At 44.0% G+C, this 23485-nt stretch overlaps 1 protein-coding gene across 7 annotated transcripts in view; it reads right to left on the bottom strand.

The window, feature by feature from the left end:
- Tfap-2 (transcription factor AP-2) overlaps positions 1-23485 on the bottom strand; it is a 202420-nt gene that overhangs the window by 21935 nt on the left and 157000 nt on the right. For 5 of the 7 annotated variants that reach the window (XM_070657081.1, XM_070657082.1, XM_070657084.1 and 2 more), the window contains 3 exons: positions 12538-12915; positions 3939-4160; positions 3348-3399 (listed from right to left, as the gene is read on the bottom strand). In XM_070657081.1, coding sequence (XP_070513182.1) covers positions 3348-3399; positions 3939-4160; positions 12538-12915 — 652 coding nt within the window. Of the gene's footprint in view, positions 1-3347; positions 3400-3938; positions 4161-12537; positions 12916-16039; positions 16376-23485 lie in introns of those variants that run through there. The other 2 variants (XM_070657079.1, XM_070657078.1) reach the window with 2 other exon arrangements.

Raw genomic sequence — 23485 nt, 5'->3', positions numbered from 1 at the left:
GACTTCGGATCCGTTGGACTCGTTCGCGATACGCGTCGAAGCTCGCGTCTGCAGCGACAGAACGACGACGCCGACGCCGAAGGTAAATCTCGCGACCGGAACAAAGCTGGCAGGCGGCACGCGTCAACGTAAAACAATTACCGCCATCATACGTGACTGCTGCTATGGAAAATATCTCCATCTGCGAATAGCCCTGAGCGCGTAACCGGCCCGCTTAACACGTGCGTCCTGGACACGCACAAATAATTTCCTGGGCAATCAACGCGCCGGAAACTTAACCAATCGACGCGTACCAACGACTTCGCTTACTTCTCGATCTTGATTGGGTAGCTGGTGTGACTGGGGTGTGACTTTTCGGCCCTACGAAGGGTCTTCGCGAGAGGGTTTCCGCTAGGCAGGGATCCACCTGGCCCCCGGGGCAACTACGGGCAACGTGGCGATCGTTAATTTCATTAGGGATTGATTTTAGAAGTTTAGCTGCCTTTATACAAAGATGGTGAAGGTTCTCCGTTCGAAACGGGGGGACCACGCGCGACGCGAAACGGTCCCCCGTTTGCCGAACAATATCAAAAGGGCGTTCAGTCTCTTCGACGCTAGAAATCGATTGAAGTTACCGCGTGGACCAAATTTTAATTTAACTCATTGAGCGACGGTTTAAAAAAAAAAAATTCCAGAAAATGTAAAAAGCAGGTTATTGTCGTAATAGAATAAAACATATAATGATCAATACTCATTGCTTCACGAGAAGTGGCGAAGTGGAGAGATATTGAATAGTGCGACTAGAAAAGAATCATCAAAGCCGCGCGGTTGTATCGTTGGCTGGCCTTCTTTGAATGATTAATTACTCCTGATTCTTCTTCTGTGGCTGTACCGCGCGGGTAATAAATTAATACGTACAAATTCGCGTTGTAAAACACGTGTTGCCTTTAGTAAGTTAGCAAATACGTAGCGGAAACGTCTGTACTTTCAAATACGCGTATATCCACGTAGCAAGTAATGATTTTTGAAACGGCAGTGCGTAAATATTTTTTTTCAAAATACCTCGCACTGTTGGTCTTGGCTTTCTCTTTTAAACTACGCTGCAGCGCGGTCCGCAACATTTTTTTTCCTCGAAAAAAAAAAAAAAAAGAAAATAAAAAAAAAATACAGATCGGCTTTTGAATGCTTCCAGCCGCAATCCGTTGAGTGCGCGATCGATTGGCTTTTCGAAGTATATAAATAAACGTATGCAATCAAAACGGTGGTCCGCAGATAGAAAACTCGTTGCCAATCACACCGGCCGTAGTCTGTGCGATAGAAATTTCGTAGTTCGTCACTGATGAAAGAATTCGCTCGTCCTCGATACTTAGCAGTAGCAAAGCTAAACTAGAGCACGTCGTCATCATCGTCCAGTGACGAAGCCAAGGTAAGCCGCGATAATTGTATAACCGGCTTCTGAGAAGCGAAACGCACGTTCAGCTATACGTCGGTGTTCGCATATACATATATATTTTATATATATCGCCGTTCTATCACTATCACCGGTTCAAAATAATACGCGGGTAAGAGCGCGTGTAAAAGTAAAAATAATAAAAAAAAAAAAAAAAACTTTTAGTAAAGGAAAGAAGGACGAGACGCGTAGAGAAAGAAAAAGGTAGGATGGTTGCAAATAGTAGGAAGAAAGAACAGAAATAGAAAAAGAACGGCCAAATAAGCTGTCGCAGAACGAGTAACGAGGCATATAATAACCCTTGGTGACATTCGAACAAACAGCCATCTGTAGGTAATACCCCTGTGGTGAGGAACGCCCCGAAAACTACACCCCGCCAAGAAATTACAATGACAATGAGCGAAATCCGATCCGCCCGCGGGCACGCACTGTATTTCTTTTTTACTTTTCTTTCTTTTTTTTTTCGTTCACACCTCCGGCGCGCGTACACGCACGATTCCACGCGTCCCAGTAGGTCCTCGGCCATTGTACGACGCGGCGATCCGACGAGACGAGAAGAATTAAATCCTCGTTGTAAACGAGGGTCGTCGCGTAATACATTTGTGGGCCGTGACGCGAATGTGGACCCCGCAATTCGTTGTTATCTACAATTACACGTTTACTAAACGGCACCGCTAAATCGCCACATCGACGTAATCGCGAAGTATTCATAAAGACATTGATTAATTATTTTTTTTTCTCGCGATTCCGCGATCGCGATATTCCGGCGTAAAATTTATTTTAAAAAATCGCCCGTCAATGTAAAATTGAACCAAATTAAATTCCTCTCACTTTGGTTTCTAACGCGCACGACTAGGAGAAAGCGCGCGGCACTTTTGACGTCCTCTCGGTTAAGCGACGAAAATTGCCATTACCATATTGGGTGGCGGTAATGCGGTACGATTTCGTAATTAATTCATAGATCGAAAGTTACATATATTTCAGCCATAGGTGTAGCCTTCACAACAAACTCGGGAGTCCTCTGCTAAGCTCGTTGATCGGATATGATCTATCCCGGGCGAACGTGATACTTTCGCAAGAACGTTGGCCGCGATTCGATACGCAAAGCAAATAAGAAATTCATTTTATTACACTAGGTGATATTTTGCAACGTAATGTTAGACAAAAATTAGACACAAAGCTCGGTATTCAGATTTACATCTCGATTAATCTTTATATTATAGATACGAGGCGCGTAATCCTATTCTACAGGGAACTTTCCGGGAAAGGAGTCGTGGATAAACTTGATCGCATGCACGTGCACTTGCAAATAATTCAGCGCGTTGCAATTCAATGCTGCGATCTTCGATAATTCTGCCATTTGCGGATTTTTATAAGCTCTTGCGTCGATTGGTATTATGAGAGGAGCGGTCGCATAAGCGCCCGTCGTCTCGTGTCACTTTTACCCGCGCGAGAGGAGAAATAGAGACATAGGTTTATTTCGCAAACAGTTAGAAATCTGATCGCCCGCCCTTGACACACCGGTGAGCAAGAGGGAGATAAATTCTAATTAAGGGCGACAAGTCCCGCTGGTGTGGTTACTTTATATTTCCGGCCGCCCAGTGGCCGTTTTATGCCGGGATTATCGCCGGCGCCTCGCTATTTCGAGTTGCATTTTATGCAACGCGTAAATTTACCCCCCGTAGAATAAATTCCGAATCGAACGATCTCACGAGCGCGGAACACCGAGGCTTCTTTGTGTTACGCGCGGCATAAACTTACAGACTGAAATTCGAAGAGGTTTTCGAAGAGGTATTCGATTGTTCTATCGCGAAACATGCGCCAGCATAAAGCAGCGGATTATTTCGCAGCCGACGTTTTCTCGCTTCTGTCAAAGTCTATAAAAAATATATATCAAGGCATTTTCACAATTACTTACTTTTTAATAATGGCAGGTCGTTCATAAACCCTCCGTCGTCCACATTTGTGTTCTATAACATAAAAAATAATTTATATTTAATATAATATTAAATTTCTCCATATTTTTCAAATAAATACATTGTTTTTTTTAATTAAAAAAAAGGTATAACATTATTTGGGATTAATGTGTCGAGAAACACTGCTAGGTAATTCTTTTTCGTAAATATTTTCGCAGGCAACGAATCGACTGCTAGGTATGCGCTTATTTAAGACAAAGAAAAATTTTTTTCAGCCACAGCAAAGGTTTACACGGTATGTTTTGTAGCATTCCGTCCCGCGTTGTAACAACCCTCTAACATTCTATTTAACAAACGTTAACAAACTTTTAATATTAATGTAACTGCTTTCATACGTTCTAAAAAAAAAAAAAAAAAAAAAAAAAATAATAATTTAAAAGAAAAATTACTCCAAAGTGCATGCAATTTCGAAACAGTTATCTCTAACAATCGTTTCCGTTCGCTAGCATCGCGCGATTTATCCTCCGCGGACAAAAACGCGTTAGAAATGCGTCGGGGGATGATAATAGAGAAAATATGTTGCGATTACGTACATCGTCGCTCACCTGGGGGTCGTCAACGAGGCTGCTGTGTAGAACGAGGTCGGTCTGGTCCAGACCCGGGGGTGGTAGCAGGGCGTCGGGACGACGTACGGCGCCGTATTCGACGCCCCTTCCGCCGCCGCCACCTCCGCCACCTCCACCGCTTCCGCCACCGCCGCCGCCGCCGCCGCTGCTACGTCCGCCGTCGTACGGAAACGATGCGTGCATGTTCGTCTGTAATCAGAAACGTCTCGTTCAGCGTGACCCTATCAATCCCCAGCGTCCTCTTAACTCTTCGCAATTCAGAATACTTTCCGTAACATCTCGTTCGCGACTTTACCTCGGCAAGAATAAATTTACCTCGCTCAGAGCAATGCAGTGGATTTCAAACGTGAATCCGATAAATACGCGGACCAAATTCGATAGCCGTTATCTTGGTATCGCAAGGGTGGGAGGGAGAAAAAGCTGCATGACGCGGTGATAGGTAGTAAGTAGGCAAAGGCCGGAGGTCGGCGGCAAAGTAAAAGGTTACCATGTTTCCGAGGAGAAAAAATTGCCTCGATCATCGGTATAACGGATCCGTGACGAGCAGGAATCCTGCGTGACGATATCGTACTGTATTTAGGATGATAATGCGGGGAGAACAGTGAGCCGTCGTTAGCGGAACCATCGTTCGCAATTAGCTCCTAAGCACGGCATATAAATTACACGTCCATTGAATATTTACATTCTTATTCACATTTATTACTGAACTGATGCGCAGTCGTATCTCCGCGTAATGCTCCGCGTAACAGTTAATAATAATAACGAGGCGCTACTCGGTTTTTGTTGCGCGACACGAAATGTGATCATTTATTTCGATCGCGCAAAATTATAAAAACCAACTACCGTTAATATAAAGAATACTAATGTACGTGACTTTGCGAATTAGTGCCTTCTCGTTCGCTTATGATTGCGAGACTGCCGAACATGCTTGAGACTCTATAATGTTATTTATAAAACAGCCTTTCACAGCTGTATCATATTTTTAGCACAAAAAAAAAAGAGAAAAAAAATCTTAACGTTCTTACGAAAAAGTTCCATCGGCTTAATATAATAAAAGCGAATAAACAGATTAAAACCACATCTTTCGTACTTATAAGGCGGGTGTTGTTTCGCTGTTAGAATAACAGAAAGATATTAATCTACCCTTTCGGGTAACGGAATTACTATACCGTGTGTATTTCAACATTCGCTGCTCACTCTCGTCAAGGAGTGGCGAATGACGATGACTCGTCGAAACAACCCGTACGCCGTATTGTCGCGCCTCGGCTTCGGCTCGACGTGTGCTCCATTAAACGGTACCCGTGGTGAAAATGATCGGCGATATCACGGCACCTCTGTCGCGGCGTCTCGGCAAATTGCAAACAAGTGGCGGCTCTCCGATCCGGGAAGATTCTATCTCTAGATCCTAGCACGGCGTATTCTCCATCGGTCTTCATTTGTAGCTTTCGTCTCGTGAAGCAGGCGCAATTTACTTCGCCGCACCAGGTCGGCGTGTAACAGGGTTTCGAATGGAAGGTGAGAGGGAGGGGACACGGTCGCGAAGCGGACGCGCGTAAAGGATGACGGCAGAAATTCTCGCGCTATAAAAGTTCTCTTATGTCATCGATGGAGACGAGCGATGCTTTAATGGATCTCGCCGGTCGCGTAATTACTCGCGTTATTCTCCGCGATGAGCATGAGCGCCTGTTTAAGTTGCTTCTTAAAGTAGATACGCTTATGCGACGTGCGCGAAGTGTTACAGAAGAAATCGCGAGCCTCCCTTATCGACTTTGAAACGATGTTCAACGTACGCGCAGTTTGATTAGATGAAATTTTTCTGGAAACCTTTTTGCTTTCTTTTTTTTTATTTTTTTTTATTGATTTATGCTTCATTAAAATAACTGAATCTTTTATACATCTCTTACTTCTTGTCCATATAAAATTTTTACGTTTTAGATTATTATTAGAAAGTCAAATAATTTTTTATTTTAGAGGAAAGAATTTTTATTTAACGATATGGTTTCTTTTGACGTATAAATGCGCGCGTACGAGCACGAGAAACGATAATATAAAGGATACGGCGAGACCAAGTGCGAGTATTCTAGGAAATCGGGAACAAGGTGGATATATGCTCGGAATCTTAAACGCAACCGGGGGGGAAAAAACTGGCGATTTTATCCAGACTGCGAGTCGCTCCGTCACAAATACGGTTATATCACGAGCCCTTACCATCATTGTTCTACATCTTTCTCCTACGCGTAAGCGTCGCAACATAGAAGAAATCACCGCGAGCGAGTTTCTCCGATTTCTTTGCTAGATTGTCCCCCGCCCCGTTTCCATCCCCCTCGCCGTTACGATCTAGCGTTCTGTCACGATCATTTAGATCGACGTGCGACATATATACGGTAAAGGAGGCAGGAAAAAAGCTCACGAGCGATACTGAAATTCTCGATGAACGATCAAGGTTTCTCGCTTCCGTCCGTTCGCAGATCCCGCGCGTGTAGGCTGCATCCTGCTACTCGGGCGCGTAACGCGCGCGCGACCACAACCGACTGATTTAAGAAACCACGACGAAAAAGTACCGGCATAATCACGGCATTGTAATTGCCGAGAGACCGTTACTCGATAATTATCGTCGCAGAAAGTTTCTCCTTTTTTCGCAAGATTAGCGGACTTGATTGAAAATTAATACCTGGAACGTTGCGACGCGAATCCGTCGGGCTAATCCCGAGAAGCGGGATGCAATCATCGCGGTCTGCCTCTTAAACGCGTCAGGGTGAACGTCGAGAGGAAGGTGGCCGTCGTTCGTTTTAGGTCCGCCGTTTTCACGAGATCGAGGCTACCCGATCGATTCATCATTCCTAACGCGCGGGGAACGTTGCGTGCGCGGATTAGCAAATACTCCTAATGAGCTCGATATGATCGATAGCGTCGCTATTTTGCGTTCGTGGTGGTAAATCGTCCGGCAGATGCGAGAGAGCATTAAGGTCATGACTGTCCGAATCCGAAGTCGTGATTAGGAGGTCGAAAATTACACGCTTTATGTCGCGTCCGCGGTGGCCGGCTTCATCCAGGAACTTTCACGGGAACGAAAAAACGACGCTCGGCGTTAATTAACGTGCCCGGGACCGCTTTCTGGGCTTACATTGACGAGTTCGCGATAGTTATACATTGATGTAACCGTGCTGTGCCGGCTAATGAGATGAAATGTGATCGCCTTTCTCTCGTTAAACGCTCCGGTGAAATAAAATCACGTATCGCCGTCGCGGTAACGTCGATACTGATAAATGACGGCGTATCGTATCGAACCACAACGGGACGGGCAACGGCGATAATATACTCGCCTGCATTCTTGTAGAACCATATATCTCTCATTACGTAATTTCCTTCCATTGCGGAATATCGGGATACAGTTATAAATGTATATTATTTGCGCGGAAACGTGAAAAGCGCCTTGCGAACGTTCGAAATGATTTGTGTAACTGTTTGTACCCCTGGCCCGAAAAAGTCGATACGTATCGCAAAAGTATAAAATCATAGTTAAGAATGATTAAAAAAATATAAACGTCAAGTTATCTCTTCCGCTTTCCTCCGCAATTAGCTGTCATATTTGTGAAGAACGCGCGATCTAAAGAAATTTAAGATTCAAGAAAGAGAACTCCATCGATTAGAAAATTCTTTTGGCCTTTTGTACGTCGTGCGACGTTTAGCCACTTTTCAAATTCGGTTCAATCATACAATTCTAATCCGGCTTCGTTTTGTTCGTGCTGGTCGATTAAGCGACGTGGCCCTTAATTTCTAGCAGCGAAGGCGCAACAATGGTGCCGATTTTTTGAATCCGAACCCCTTTAGAAACTGTCACAAACGCTACTCTCTCGAGCATAAACCTAAAGGACACTGAAGGGCCTCCGAATCGCGCACAATGCAGCACAAGGGGAGGATACGACGAAGCATCACGTTCTCAAGGATAAGGCTATTGGAATCGGTCGATCCACTCGGTTGATTATTGGCATTGTGACCGCTTCCAGAAACGCGCTCGTCTCGTTTATGTCGCGTTGAGAATGAGGCAGAAAAAAACTAGAGAGATCCACGAGTAACATTTCTTCGAAACCAAGGATTCTCTAATATTCCCTTCGTAAAAAAAAATATAGTTTAATTTTTTTTTTTTTCTATTAATTTCGGCAATTACTTAATTAAATCACGTGAACCAGAATCGCGGACAATTTTGTGCGCGAATAAAATCATCTGCGATTTACTAATAACGCAAGACGTGGGTTTGTTCACCCCTTAGGGATACCTTTGGCATCATCTTAGGCATCGCACTGCTTAGCATATTTGCTTCAAAGCAAACGTCCCTGGCATTCTCCCCGAGGGAATGCCAAAGGTCAGCCCAAAATTTAATAAGTAAATTACTTACTAACGGGGTGCAGCGAACGAAGCATCGCACAAGGGGGAGTTTATTTCGTAGAGATATTGCAAAATTTTGCGAAATTGTTGAATCCGTGCAAAGTTTGTTTTGTAAAGTATAAAGCTAGCAAACAAGTTTAATTTTGCAAAATTAACATACACCTTGTCATATCGATATTACAATTTTACATAATTACTTGAGCTCGTGTCACAAAACATTACTGCGTCTGCTGTGCCGAATAAAAATTTATTATACAAAAAAGAAGAAACGTAAGATTAAACTTTGCAATTTAAAAAAATGCGCGGCAGAAAAAAGAACGAAAAAATGTCAATAATGCAAAATTGCATCATGCAGATTGTATCGCTATTTACATCTAATTGCGATTGCTCATTAACCGTCTGATCTAATCCACGGATCTAATCAATGATCTTAAGAGCCGACTGTTATGCGTCTCGGATCACACCGACACGCGCCGACTTAGAACAACTCATTTACCTTCCCATTACGTTCTTTTCTCTATCTTAAACAAAATAAAATAGGAATTGGTTAACATTTATATAGTTAACACGCATAAAGCTCGTGCTGAACCTGCAGATTAGACTACTTGAGTGCGCCGCAGTTAAAGGAAGGGTTAACGACGCGGAGACACGAGCGATTTTGGAAAGACGCGCGGACGCGACCAGGACGCGTTTAACACTCGCGAACAAGCCCAAGTTTCCCTAACTATGGTGAACTATGCAAAGGCTCTGTATGGCTGTGTAGTTTCGCAAGGTTTCGAGGGGCCCCGAAGACTTCGCGTCCCGCCCGAATAACCCGAGTACCTTCTTGCCTCCGAGCGCATCCGAAAGTCACGTCTTACGAGCGATCCGTGGATCCTCACATTCCCCGTCGTTAAAGATCCGCTGCTGGATTCTCCGCTACGATAAACCACGTCGTGCTACTCATTGTCGTCTATCCGCTGTGTTTATCCGTACATTTTTATTTCCTCGTCCGCTCGCTCCTTCCCCCCAACTTTAAAAGATATCGATACTTATCGAGATAGCTCGGCAATTAAAAATAATATCTTTTTTTTTCTAGCGTAGTTTATTAATTTTTGCATAAACAGCTGATTGAAAATTCTTCGCGATCTTAACGAGCGACGGTATTTAAATTAAACATCGTATTCTATTTTTCTTTCTTCATAAATTAAAAAATTAATAAATTTAGATAAAAATAAATTTTTTAAATAATTTTTAGTTGCCAGGGACGCAATATAGTACTTTTGAGGTATTAATTTATTCGCAATTGTAATTAATTAATTATGACTAATAAGTAGTCCGATAATGAGCTCCGATAATAAGTATCGATACTCTGGATATTAATTCCGTCATTTCGTAATACACATAGTAATACTGTGACGCAAATATTTATGCCTTTTTTCCCGACCATCAAAGTTGTCGATATTATTTCTTTTTAGTGCATAATGATAGAGCATAATAATGGCGTTAAAAAAAAAAATTTTTTAATTGTTTTGTAATCTAGTTGGCGACCCTCGTTCAAGCTGATTAATTATTATTGACTTCATGCATTAAAGAATTATGGTAAATAAAAATAGCCGTTAAGTGCTCGCGCGGCTTATTTACACCTGTTTGAGATATGCACACTTTTTGCTGGCTGTTAAGTTAGCTTTTCTCAATATCCTCTTGCAAGTCAATTTCTCAGAATTAAAACTTGTACAAGTAACATTATATGCCCGAGTTGGCTTCTGTCTAGAAAAGAGGAGGAGGAAAGAAACGAATTATTCAAACGTTATGTAAATGGTACAAAAGCGCGTTATTCCATAATTTAATTCAATACCGTAGGAAATCGGGAGTATAGCGTTCTGAGATTTCATTAAAATCGAAGACTTTCACCCTACCTACAGGAATGCCCGTCGGCTAGAAAGAAATAGCATCGAAGGGGTGCGATGTTTGGGATAATCAATAACGTACGTTTGATCGCGAGAGGGTGGAAGGTTTTTAAAGCCGCTCTGGTAGGGCAAGCGATTACGCGAGTGAAACGCTTTTCAAGCTCGATTTCGGCAGATTTTAAATAAAGTTCGGATAAAAAACATTAATTCACCATGGCTGTGCAACTTGTGACGCTCGGGCGCGTGTACGCGATGCGTTTTTATTAGCGCACGTTATGAGGCAACTCGTTCGACGTACAAATTACAGTAGCAATGTACAGGACGTCACACGTCCAGCCTTCAATCAGCCGGATGGAAAATAATATCGTGGTCCTCGATAAAATGCCGACTTGGCAACTCGAGCCTGCATATGGCGCGGACAGATGCTCTCCGCAACGAACCGCTCTTCCGCACCACTCCTCGACTCCAAAACGCGCGAAACGGACGCGGAGCCTTTACGAGGGACCACTGTTCGTCGTACACCGTCGTGTCAAATTTCGAACGTATTCCCTTTTTTTTTCTTTCCCCCTTCTCACGCCGACGTCACGCGACACCTTTGGAAATCGGGCACGAATGCAATTCGCGATAGAAATGACAGCGGTAACGTGTGTCGACGCGGTAATTAGGGTGGTACCTTCGTGAATACTGAAAGCGTGCAAGGTGGACCACAAACATTATTGCTGCAATGATTAGGATCCCAAAGCGGACCGCACCCGACACCTGGGTGTAGCGTTCCCGGTATAATATACTGATCGCGCGTGTAAAGAGCATGCACAAAATCAACCTCCGCGAAATATTTTTCATTAACAGACAAACTTCTATTTATATTTTATTACATGTTCGCATATTTATCGTAACGCTATCCTTTTTAAAATAGCTCAAAATTAAAAAAAAAAAAAAATTACTCAGAAAACAGACATTATAAAAGACATGACAAACGAAATTGGTTCTCTTTGAAGCAAGTGACAATTGATCCGAGGGTCTCCGAAGAGTAAAATGCGTTTACCGCGCCGTACAATTTGCAAAGCGCGAGAGGAATTCGAAGGACGTAGGTTTGCGAAGGCCGGGGATTCGTCCGGTATCATTTCCAACCACGTAGGGCGCATTACACGGGGCGGGCGACTCCGCAGCGTGGCGAATGCAAATGTCGCGCGAGTATCGCGGCCCGCGAGGCGATCCCCTTTCATCGCTCGCGGGAGATCGACGATCGTAATCACCGATGTCACGGGGGACGACGACTCGTTGGCCGCGACTCTCCTGATAGATCGATACCACCGTCTGTCATTAGGTCCACCCCGCGGAACGTCGCGAAGGGCACCGCCGCGGCATCCTACAAATAACACGCCGAGTGCCTTGCTAATGAGGTATCTCACCGGCCGGATGCCGGCTTGTACACGTGACCGGATCTCCGCCTGTTTCCATTCCCTCCGCCGGCCACGTTCGGTACCACAATTTCTATGCTTCCGCGAGCCCGCGATCCAGGATCGCGCAATCCGAGATTACGTGCCATTTACGCCGCGTTTGCTAAAGACGCCGAGCGATCTTCGCGGTATACGTATAATGATCGATCGCAGCCTTGACGGAACCGAAGGTAGAAATTTAATTACGCGCGTCGTTTATAAAGGTATGCGTAGAGAAACAATGCTGGGACTCGTGCGCATGAAAAAGAAGCGACAACTTGAATTTTGAAAAAATTTAGTGCTAGATAGGAATTACGTATGTTTAATGTAGCGCATGACATTGATGTCTGTCGGAAGAGCGCGTAAGATTAATTATATACGGATTACGTCAGTCGCCTGAGCAAGTAGTTGCGGAGGGTCAAAGGATTAAAGAATGTAAAACCCACATGCGAATCGGTCGCGTATGTTACCCGATTGTACAATCTTTTTTTGCGCTCGACTATATTTTAGAGTTAATTATACCGGTAGCCTTGTAGCGCGTGCCTCATTAGACGTAATGGCACTCATACGGAGTCGTTAGACATTATTAAGAACTTTTAATTTATCCGCGAAACATATCTCGCCCGTTAAAAATGTTTTCGATCTTACATGGAAGTTTTCCCTCTTAAAAAACCTCGTTTCCTACTCGATTCTTTCTGTATTTTTCCCATATAAAACGTATTTTAAAATACAACGAATTATTTATAATTATTTATAATAAAAGTAAAATTTAACGACAGATGCAGACGATTTCCGTTGAGTTCTTTTGATTTTTAACGCATTTTTTACGGGAGGGCATAATTTAATACTCACCACGTGAATTCCCTCGGTGTCTCTCCTGAGATCGCCGCTTCTTTGACCCGCGGTGACGGCCGCGCTCAAGTGGTTGTAGTGGTGCTGGTGCAACGTGTTGAGCGTTTGCGTATAAGGATCGCCGACGAGGTAATCCAGGTGTTGCGGTTGGCCGAGGCCGGGATGCTGGGGGCTAGCGGGCGCGTGATGATGCGAGGGAAACGGGGGTGGAAAGTAAGGGGGCTGGAAGTCGGAGGCGGTCGGCAGCGAGGCGCCCCCGTGGTGGGGCATGCCGCCCCCGTTCCCATTTCCCCGATGTCCATGGTGATGGGCACCGGAATAGGGCGACGAATTCCCGCCGCCCAGCGAGGAGATGCCCCCATGACCAGTTAAACGGTCCTATAAAAAAAAAGAGAAAAGATACTGAAATATGCGTATCATTAAATAATTAAAATATAATTAGCAAAAGCGTAAATTAAGTGTCTTGTATCACAGGCACAATCAATATCTCACGACAAAATAATTATTATCGTTCTTTCGAGCATTAAAAGTGCTCATAAAGATAAGAATATATGCAGCACCTAGAGAAATGAGGAAAGTTCAATTTCCACGAGCATTTAGCGCGAACGATATCTAGCGTGAGATGAATTCTCGTTCTTGTTTATAGGTGTACTAAAATAGGCTGTAATATCGCGTTAAGTTTTGCTACCAGGAAAGCCCAAAAGGTTAATCAATTAGCTACGATAAAACAGAAGAAAATGAATCTCCTTCCATTTACAAGATCCGCGCACAGTCGCCCGAAGGATTCACTTCTCGCGGCGGTAATTACAGACCGCACAACGTACATCTGATCCGCCTGAGATAAGAGATACGTCACACACATCACGTGTTGCGTCCGATGCGAAAGGGTTAAGCATCGCGCATTAGTCAGAGCAGACCGAAATTACATGGTAACCAATATAGCAACGGACATAGTAACGCACGGAAATTTCCTGCGTCGGATTAAATCTACACGTAATTCTGCGGCTTATTTATAGAATACACCTGTTCGAACGATTTTGGATAGCTTCCAGATTAACTTACCGGCTTCTATTACGACACAGATTACGTTATACCTAATTAATTGTAAGAAAGATTATTAATGCAAATAAATCTTACTTTCTTGCCTAAATCAGTAATTAACATATAAAAAAGACATCCGAATAAATTATTAAATAACGCAAGTCATTTAACATATAACATTCTATTGTAATAAATAATATTATTACTTGCATTGTACTTGCACTTTAATAAATTTCTAATCGCGGCAAAGTAATCGGGATAAGCCCGTTCTAAAATTTTCCCGCGCAACAGGAACAGTACTTAATTATTATAGGAGAAAGACGTGAACGAACATAAGCGGGCGGAAGCTATGCAAATCTCGCAGTAATCGGCGCGTCCGCAAACAGCTTATAGGTAAAACGCGAGTCCCGATAGTTTAGCGGATCAAGGAATATAATCTCTAAACTATAACTGGCAGAAATGTTGCCGTTGCAGTTGAGTGGTCGGGAAGAAATACGAAGAATAAAATCATAATTGGTAAAATAAAAAAATTATTCTATCATATTTTGATATTCAAAAAGATATTCGTAATTCAAGACAGAAATACATTTCGGCGGCACGGTAAGCTCGGTGGAAAAAAATCATTTTAAAAATCTAGACATCGGCAGGCAAAAAAAAAGAAGCCTGACGATATCTTTCCGTAACTTAAGTTTCACAAGATAAAGATCCGTATATCTCGATTTACCGGATCTATCGACACCTTCTTGCGCGCGGTCCAGCGATGCCGCGTAATCTGGCCCGCGTGATCTCGCAATACGAACTCTCGATTGCACCGTGTTATTCACGGCAGATAGTATCACGCGGGGTGCACGTCTGGATATCAAGGGGAGGCTTTTTCGCGCGAGCCATTAGGTCTTCCCTCGTTGCGATACTATCTCGAACGACTCTATAGACTGCAAAAAGGCCCGGGCTATGCTAGCCTCATCCCACGTGTAAGTATTACTTGAAAGGCGCGTGCGGTCGGATTCCTTCGAATTTGTTGGAAACGTATAATACACGAGCGTGAATCCTCGTACTTCCGCAGAGAATCTTTGAAAATAGTCGAGGATGATGGAATTTAAAGATATACCGCGTTTATCTTTTCCGATTAACCTTTGAATATTGCCGCGGAACCAAATACTCGCCGTAAGGGCTCGGTCGCGATTCGTAATTTTTTTTTTTTAATAATTTTTACATTACGAAAAATGCGTTGCGTCTCGGATAAAAATTGCAGACACAAGTCTATTATAAAGTTACGTAAATTTTTATAACGCGTTACGATAAGCGGTGAGCGATCAGAAATGTAGGTATCGTATCTCACGCACATACATATATGTATGCCATGTACATAGGAAGAATATGAATGTGGTTGAAAGCAAACATGAGAATAGGAAAGTTCAGAATTAAATATGCGGGTTTTAAATGTCGAATATTTGTCTTGTACTCGCTCTTAATCAGGTGTGCCGAATCGTTACGCACTTTCTTACGCCTACAAAGTTGCGGCCGCTGTAACGCACGGTCCCGGGATCATTGCCAAATAAACCGATACCAATCGCGATGCCGTTGCGCGAAACAGAGGAGAGGAGAAATCGTTGATGTATGAGCATGACGTGGGAATTCTGTATCGGTGATATCGGCCGTGTGTGATATTTTAAGCCGAACAATCCGCAAAAGCGGCAGCCCCCTTCACGAGAAACACGGCCGAACTTTCCTGCCGAGATCATCGTTGATAAGATTGGAGAAAGCGTTGCTACACAGGTATACACGACACGTGTACAATTAATAACCAATAAGCCGGCCAGCATGGCGAAATTGCGCGATGGGAGATTAGGCGTAAATAATTTCGGAGAAAAATTTATACAAGGTGGTACGGTCACGGGCAACGTCCCGATCGGCGTTTAAGTTAATGACACGCTATACATATACGTGTCGACACACAGTACCTCAGAAATGAGACCGCGAAAGGATTTTACAGCGTCAGGTATCAAATGGACAGTGGTATTAAAAATGTATAATAAAATAAATACGCGGGGCAAGTAAAAGGGAGAAAGAAATTAATAGCGAAATACCCCTCGGGAAAGAGCACACAATAATTACCGCTAACTTTGCATTAATATCAGTTAAAGTTTGACAGGGTACCCATTAACGTTGATCGCGCATACGATTAAAAATACGTAACCGCCGTATATGCGTAGCCGCCATAGCGGATAGGTAATTGCTGCATACATTTACGCACTTTGACCCATATTCGCGCGACGGTGCACCTTTCGCGAGACGTAAGCACGTAGATGACGAAATCATCTCGCTGTTTAATTTTAAGCTCGAGTTCGCTCTCCTATCTTACGAGTTGCGGAGTAGGTAACACGTGCCGCAACGCCGAGCGATAACGAGGGAACGGTTAGCTGTCGCGCGTTAGGGTGATAAAACGGGGTACGTCGCGCACCTCGACCTCGATGACCGTGGCCATGTCGACGTGGGGCGCGTAGCAGAACGTCAGCTTGTCGGCCGTCGGCGCCTCCGTGCGCGGTGGGAACATCCCCAGGATCTCCAGTTTGCCGGCTCCGTGTGTCGACGGCGATGCACGACCGGCGCTCTCCGCGTGGAGGAAACTCGCGCGTCTCGAGAGCCACCTCAGCTCGGATCCTTCTTCGTCGTGCACATGACACGGCCGCAAACGGAATCCCGTCCGGTCGCGCTACACCCGCTTCCTCGCCGGCCGTCGCATTCGCGTACGCGTTAATACACTGCACACCACGTCGAGGCGGGCACATCAAGTCACACTAACGACGCTCTTGCCTGATGGGAGCACCATCCGTTCTGCGGAGCCGCGTGTATTTTCGAGACGAGAGAAAAATGGAGGGAAAAGGTTAGAGAAGCTCTCTTCGAAAAAAAAAAAAGTGCCTCGGGGTCCGCGGTGCTCGTAAAGTGTTAAACTCTAGTAAAATTGCAGGAAAAAAGTAGTAGAAAACGAGAGAAAGAGGCAAGAGATCATTTAAAAATTAAAATTGAACATTGCTATACAGAACGTGTAACACATGATTTATCGACCACTCCTCCTGTAGTTGAAGAAATATCGCGATAGTCCTGCGGTCGACATTACTTTTCATAATTTTCAGACACATATCTTTAACGACACTTAAACCTACTTCTGTAATTACATTAAGCGAACTTCTCCCGTACTTTTTCCGAATAAATAAAACGAGGGAATTGTCCGATCGATCTCGATCTACCGGCTGTAGCGGCTCGAGGATTTCATGGACGTATTACTCGAAAGTTATCTTTGAGTTTTTCACTCCGAGTGACTGTTCCTTCGAGAGCTCGGGAAAATGACGGATAAAGGAGGAGGAAATTTTAAAAGAGATAACCGAAAACGTTCGCGTAACTCGCCAACCGGAGCGTAACAGCTGATCGTGGCCTCCGTGTCGCGGCCAACTGACTGAACGACGGGGACGTCGGCGAAACGTACGAAAGTAAAGCTTAAGAGTCGTGTGGCCGCGGACGAAACGGGAGGTGCTACGGTGCGCTCTTACCGAGAGCTACTACTACTACTACGTCCACCGCGATACACCACCTTAGTATCCTTGCCCTACCATCCGGCCGGGTGTCCCGGCAAACGCCGGTGGAGGAGCGAGACAGAAGGAGGTACGCACAGGGAGGAGAGAAGGTGCGCCGTGGTGGATGGGAGCGGGAGAGAGAGATCTCTCGTTTGTGCACACTCGCCGACGACGACCGAAATTTCGCCCCAGGGTACGCGCCTCCACGTGGCACCTAGACCTAGCACCAACGACCTCCCCTCTCTCTCACCAGCCGATGGACGATGGGACGTCCCAAGATCGAGCGAATAGGAGTAATGGAGCGACGCCACGTACAGCGCTCGCCGAGCCGGTCTCGTGCCCCGCGCCTTACGCCGTGCGTCTCTCGTAGGGATGCCGTCGTGCCCTTTTACCCCGAAAGCGCGGTGATCTCGAACCACGGCGCGGCCTAGATTTAGCTCGATCGTGCCTTCGATAACTCTGAAACGTCCACTAACAAGCTCGCGAAAACGATTTCGCCAAGCCACTCGTTCGATTAGCCTATTTTTATTATTATTCATCATTTTGTCTACTATTTATGCGAAATAAAATGTATATCTAAGTATCGTACGTATCTAAATGTCTACGTCTATAAAGAATAAAGTGGCGGGAATTCAGGTTAATTGGTTTACTGGCTCGTCACCCGTCGCTAAAAATTAAAGGTGCCAGGACTCCGTTCTCTCGAGCCTGACGGCTCTTGAAATCCTTGTCGCTCTCGCCGTATCGAGATTAGCGTGACTCGCGCCTGGTCAGTTTCCACATGCGAATACGTCATCGCATTATTTCACGTGATGGCTCATTAACACATCCGAGTGACGATCGTCCATTACAGCCAAATGGCACGTTACACAATAGGCGGCAGGAAAATAAAACCCATTTAGACAACCTATAATTCGCGTCAAAATTCAGAACGGAATACGATTTATAATTTTAAGTGCTGTGTGGCAATACTTAACGAATCGGAGGATATGTATATAAATTATACACACGCATTGAAATACGCGACGTATAAAACATACGAATGAATAATTTTGTATCCTGAAATCCGACGCGAATTATAGATCGCTTAAGGTCAACTTAATAATGTTGCATTAATACTGCAACGGATGTAGATCATACATTATTATTTTTTTTTTGTTTTTTTTTTTTTATCTCGGCAAGCACGTCGAGAGCGCTTGCTTAAGAATTCAAAAGACGGCGAGTGCGACTAAAAAATAAAAGTTGCGCGCTGTGAATATTACATAAAGCTGTTTCCCGAATCGCGCATACGTTTCGCGCGAGGAACGTTCAGAAAAGTGCGCTATTTTTTTTCCGCCGCGCGTAATACCGCTAATAAATTTGTTTATTAAATCACCTTGTACCAATGATATTAATGGCACGCCGTGCGAGATAAGAAACGTAAACCTTATCCGCGTGATCGTTGCTGCTCGTTATCGTGTAAACGTCACATTTATTAACGTGTGGCGAGAGGTGGAATTGGAGCGGGCGCTGCCGATACCGCTGTTTATTAGATTGAAGATTAATGTTCGCCGGCGAAGGAATTATTCAAATTGATGGCTCGCGCGAATGAACGATCGTGCGACTCGAAGGCGCGCAAAAATGTCCCGTTGACGCTCATTCACGTTCGTACGAGAGAGGAAAGAGCGCGCGTACGAAAGACGGGACAGAGAGAAAGAGAATCGAATAAAAGCGGAATAAGGAGCGAGAAGAGAAGGATTCGCGGTAGGAGTCGCTATTAATTTGCAAGGTGAAAACGGCCATCAAACGTTGGGGTACGCCGTCGCTCGTTGGGTCGTTGACACCCTGGGCGTAATTTATGCTGGCGTAAATTTTGCAGCGTAATTACGGGGCAATGCGCCATTCACACGACGTTACATGACGAAGTTAAACGTCCGAGCGGTACGCATCGCATTCTTTCTGCGCGAAACCCGGATGCTGAGCGCAGTATCCGAGATGAGTATCCGCGCGAATCTGTGGATCTGTCGTCTACCGCGGTATCCGCCGAGAGATGTCTGTAACGCTGTAACTTTATTGGTCGTATGAATTGCGTACGGATGAGGCACGCGAATAGGAAATATTTTTCGTATCCAGGCAAACTCACCGAGAATAAATCTATGCGTTCTCGACGCGATTAATATCGCCGTGATATCGCATCGACAATAGGAATGTAACGCATCTCGTATTAATTACAACAGACTCCGTACCGATGCGGGAATCTCTTTCCCCTTTTGCCCTTCCTGCCTCCTGAGAGATTCATTTTTTCATAATTGAAAGATAGAAACTGGATACCTCTATCGGTAGTTAATCACCGGTGCGATCGCTGATGGGTATTCGATTTGACGTACGGCGCGGCCGCTCTTGATTAATCACGCCTTTCGTTTCGGCGGCTAAAAAGTCATGAATATAAATCAGTAATGAAAAGAAATGCGCCTCACGCGCGGCGAAACGTCGTAATATCGATAGACTGTCAGTACGGAGTGGTGATCGAGCACAGTGTTGTCATTCGATATAAAAATGTCTTCCTGGAGCACTTGGAACCAGTTTGTCCAGCGAGTTTCCGCAAGAATTCTTTTTTTTTTTCTCTCTCCTTTCGATATCATTCCAATCAATAAACTCCGGATATCACATAAACAGACGGATTAATAAATCAATCGAATATGGCGTTTCTGGGAATCTCTCATGAATGTAGAAATGTAATTCGGGATTTCTTAATCGTTCAGTCCGAGCAATCGTGGCCAGTTTGCCAAACAGGTTTTTTGTACAAGTAATAACTGAAATAATTATTCGATTATTACATATCGCTAATGATAGTTTAAATTACAAATCAAATTCGTCGATCATTGCGAGATAATGATATAGAATTATAATAAATCAATAATAGCAACGTGATCTTATTTAAAATTACGTACACAATTTATGAATCGTAGAATCATGCAAATTTTAAGTTACTTTTTAATAAAAAAAAAAAAAAAATAATAATAAAGACGAGAACCGTAAACTGAAATTCTAATTTATGTCGGATCTGTGTTGCCTTATATCGTTATTACCTACGTACCGTCGCTTATTATAAATTTATAGGCCATCGTGCGGTTGTCATACGCGCTGATTTTTCATCCCAGTTTCGCCGATAACGATCGCAGAGTTTATCTCGCTCTATCGCAAACTTTCGATAATCGCTCGCGCTCGAGGCCTTTCTCGAGAAAATTTCTAGATGGGCGTGTTCGCGCGTTCCTAATCGCACACCCTTCGAATGACAAAAGATCTCCGGCAGAGAGATTTATGTCGTTCCCGCAATTTTTACACCTCCGTCCGGGCTTTCCTTCCTCGTCGGAAATTAATAGCGGGTCTACCGCATACATTAATCGAGAATCCGAGATCTGCGCGCCGCGCGCTACGATTAATTCCAAGCTTGCTCTGCGCCAACAAGCGCATTTATCGAAAAACACTCGATCGCCAAAGTGACAAATAAATTGCAAAATACTTTCTACGTGCCTACTTTCGAGCTCGGGGATAAAAATATTTTACGTGAAATTTTCCGCAGAGACACGAATTATAAAAAAAAAAAAAAAAAAAATACAGAACGCCTTGATTAATTACCGTCGGAGAATAAAATCGGACATCGCCAAAGATTCGATATGGGAGAAGGAGGGTCCGGACCTCGACGACGATCGGCGACCGCAAGAGTACGCACTCACGTGTGCAAGTACGAAAGACACGCGAGAGAGAAGAAAAACGAGAGAGTGAGAAAGCAGGATGGGTGAAAGATAGAAAGAGAGAGAATCCTGGATGATCACGGTAGGAGAGGGAAGTCGCTAAACGGCATTCCAAGCGGACCATCCAACGCCACCCAACGGTAACCAACGCATGACGCCCTTATCTTACCACGCGTTACCGTGCTTTTCCTCGCCTCTACCTCAGTTAACGGATCGTCTACGAATGACGAGGATGGTGTTGCGAGGCTACCGCGCCGCCAAACTGTCGCTCGTTCAGCATCCCGCCTTTATGGCGGATATAAATGAGTAACACCTCGTGGATTTTATGTCCCTCGAACGGTCCCAAGTATTTTACGCGTAGACATATTTCTAATGTAGAACCGGAATCGTCCTGGCGTCACTCGTTAGACAAAAGACGAGGACTTTAAGCTCCTCGCAAAAAACGCGCTGCCGAAGAGCACGGCTTCTAACTGTTGTAAGTCCGAGACGCCGCTGTAATTCTAATTAGGATCGAGATCCGTTTCGGAAAGCGAAACTCCGCCTCGACCGTTGTTTCTTTCTGGTTCTTCTAAATTCGAGCTTTCGCTCGTTAATTGGCACTTCGATCATCGAGGCCGTATTTCGATTACAGGGCACGCCTATTCGCGAGGTTCCGCAGGCGGACTTCGATCATTCTTCGCGGCGTTCAACAATGATATTCACCGTTAATTCGATGACGACGTTAATGGACAACATCGAACACGCGCGCGCGTCTATACGTGTATCTGTTTTTTCGCGGCACTATATATACGCGCGTATTAAATCGCGCGTATGCGGCAGGAGGCCAGAGGCAGGAGTCCGGTCCAGAGGGTTCAAGCTAACGGGACTAAAGTCGATTGTGATTACACCTGTGTAAGTGCTCACACGCAAGCGGACCCGCGTCCGTGTGCGAAACACACGTGAATCACGAGCGAGCCTGTGAGTCTCGTCAATTCTTAAAAAATAAAAAAAAATAAAAATTAAAAGTATAAAATACTTGTCAGAAATTCTTAACATATCTGCGATGCGCGATATAGGTACTTGCGAAACCGTCCTACTAAAAATGTGGTAAAGTATTCGTTAGGTGCATCGCATTACATTAGCGAGATGATAGTGAAAATACAATTGAATATTTAAAACGCGATATTTATAAAAAATTATATCAATCTGTTTTAATTTAACCTAAATAATGTTATTCTTCAAGATCAAAGAATTTTTTCACGTAATATTTCACGCAACAATATAAAGCGTAATCGTACCTATCTTTGACGAGCGTCTCAGCTTTATCGAGATGCACGTGAAATGGAAATTTATCGGTAGTTTGGCATTTAACAATTGACATAAGCGTTTATTATATTTCGTAGTAATTGCTGCGTCGTGATCGTTTGCACTGAGACCAGATATGTCTCACACTGATGTCGCAATCCATTGATTTCGAAATGTCGCAAAGCTAACTAATAAATAAATGAAAAATTGCTCATTTTCGAGAAGTAATAATTTCGGGCGAGTGGAACAGCGTGTCGCAATTATTGGTATTTTTTATAAGTAAAACTCTTGGTACTATCCCTTTCCCAATGTCGGTTCGATGAACGCCGCATATATTTCGATCGGCATCGATACAATTTAAGTAAAGTCACCGTGTGCCTCGGCGTTTTACCTTGCAAGATTAAAAAAAAAAAGAAAAAAAGACATCGATGATAATATACCGCTACGAGAGCTGGCAAAAACAAGACCGCTGTTATTTACAATTAGATAGACAGCAAGTCTATCGAACGCGCCTGGTCTAGTTCCTTCAATCGATTTTATCGTCTATCTGGTATTGATTCGTGGCGCGTAGACTAGTTTCTCGATGGCGCGGCTGGTTTTGTCGGTGCTTTCATTGGCAATGTTCTTCAGCGATTTCTCAACAGCTAATTAGATCGTGTTATGTTAATGCGCACTTGTTCGTTCGCGTAGCGCGAGGTATAGTGCGAGAAAAGAACGAGAGAAAAAGAAAGAGAAAGTTGAGTCGTTTAATGTTCACGGCGGTCATCGTCGTTGTAATTACCAACGTGATTATTTTAAGTAGTCGAGAGATAATAATCAATCACCGCCGACGTGCTCGATGACAAAATAATTTCTTAATCCTTGATTAAGCGGACTTTGTTATTGTCTCTATACATTCTTCCAATCTTCTCACACTACTTAGTGTTTTAAAAAATGTTTTTTAAAAAGTTCACAGATTTATAAAACAAATCGATAATTCTGTAAATCGATATTACGTTTTTCGCATTATTTCCGCTCTACAATTCACGGCATAATCGTATACGCGGCCAGCGTGTGTTCACTAAGTCATACGAGTACCTGGCTTTAATCTACAGAATACTGTAGCAAGAGCCAACCGGGTAAAGTCGCATAATCCGACCGGCATCAATTAGATCGTGTTATGCTAATATCGTTCGTACATACATACTGGCGACCAATCATATCGCGGTTATGGGATCTTGTAGGCGGCTGACTCCATAACCCAGGGTAGACTGTTTGGAATGAGAGACGAAATGAGATCGCGTAAGAGAGAGAGAGAGAGAAGAGCGAGAGAGAGAGAAA

Source organism: Cardiocondyla obscurior, linkage group LG05 (genome assembly GCF_019399895.1).
Source record: "Cardiocondyla obscurior isolate alpha-2009 linkage group LG05, Cobs3.1, whole genome shotgun sequence".
Classification (NCBI taxonomy): Eukaryota; Metazoa; Arthropoda; class Insecta; order Hymenoptera; family Formicidae; genus Cardiocondyla; species Cardiocondyla obscurior.
The sequence above is the reverse complement of the archived record's forward strand: the minus strand, read 5'-3'. Positions and strand labels throughout refer to the sequence as shown.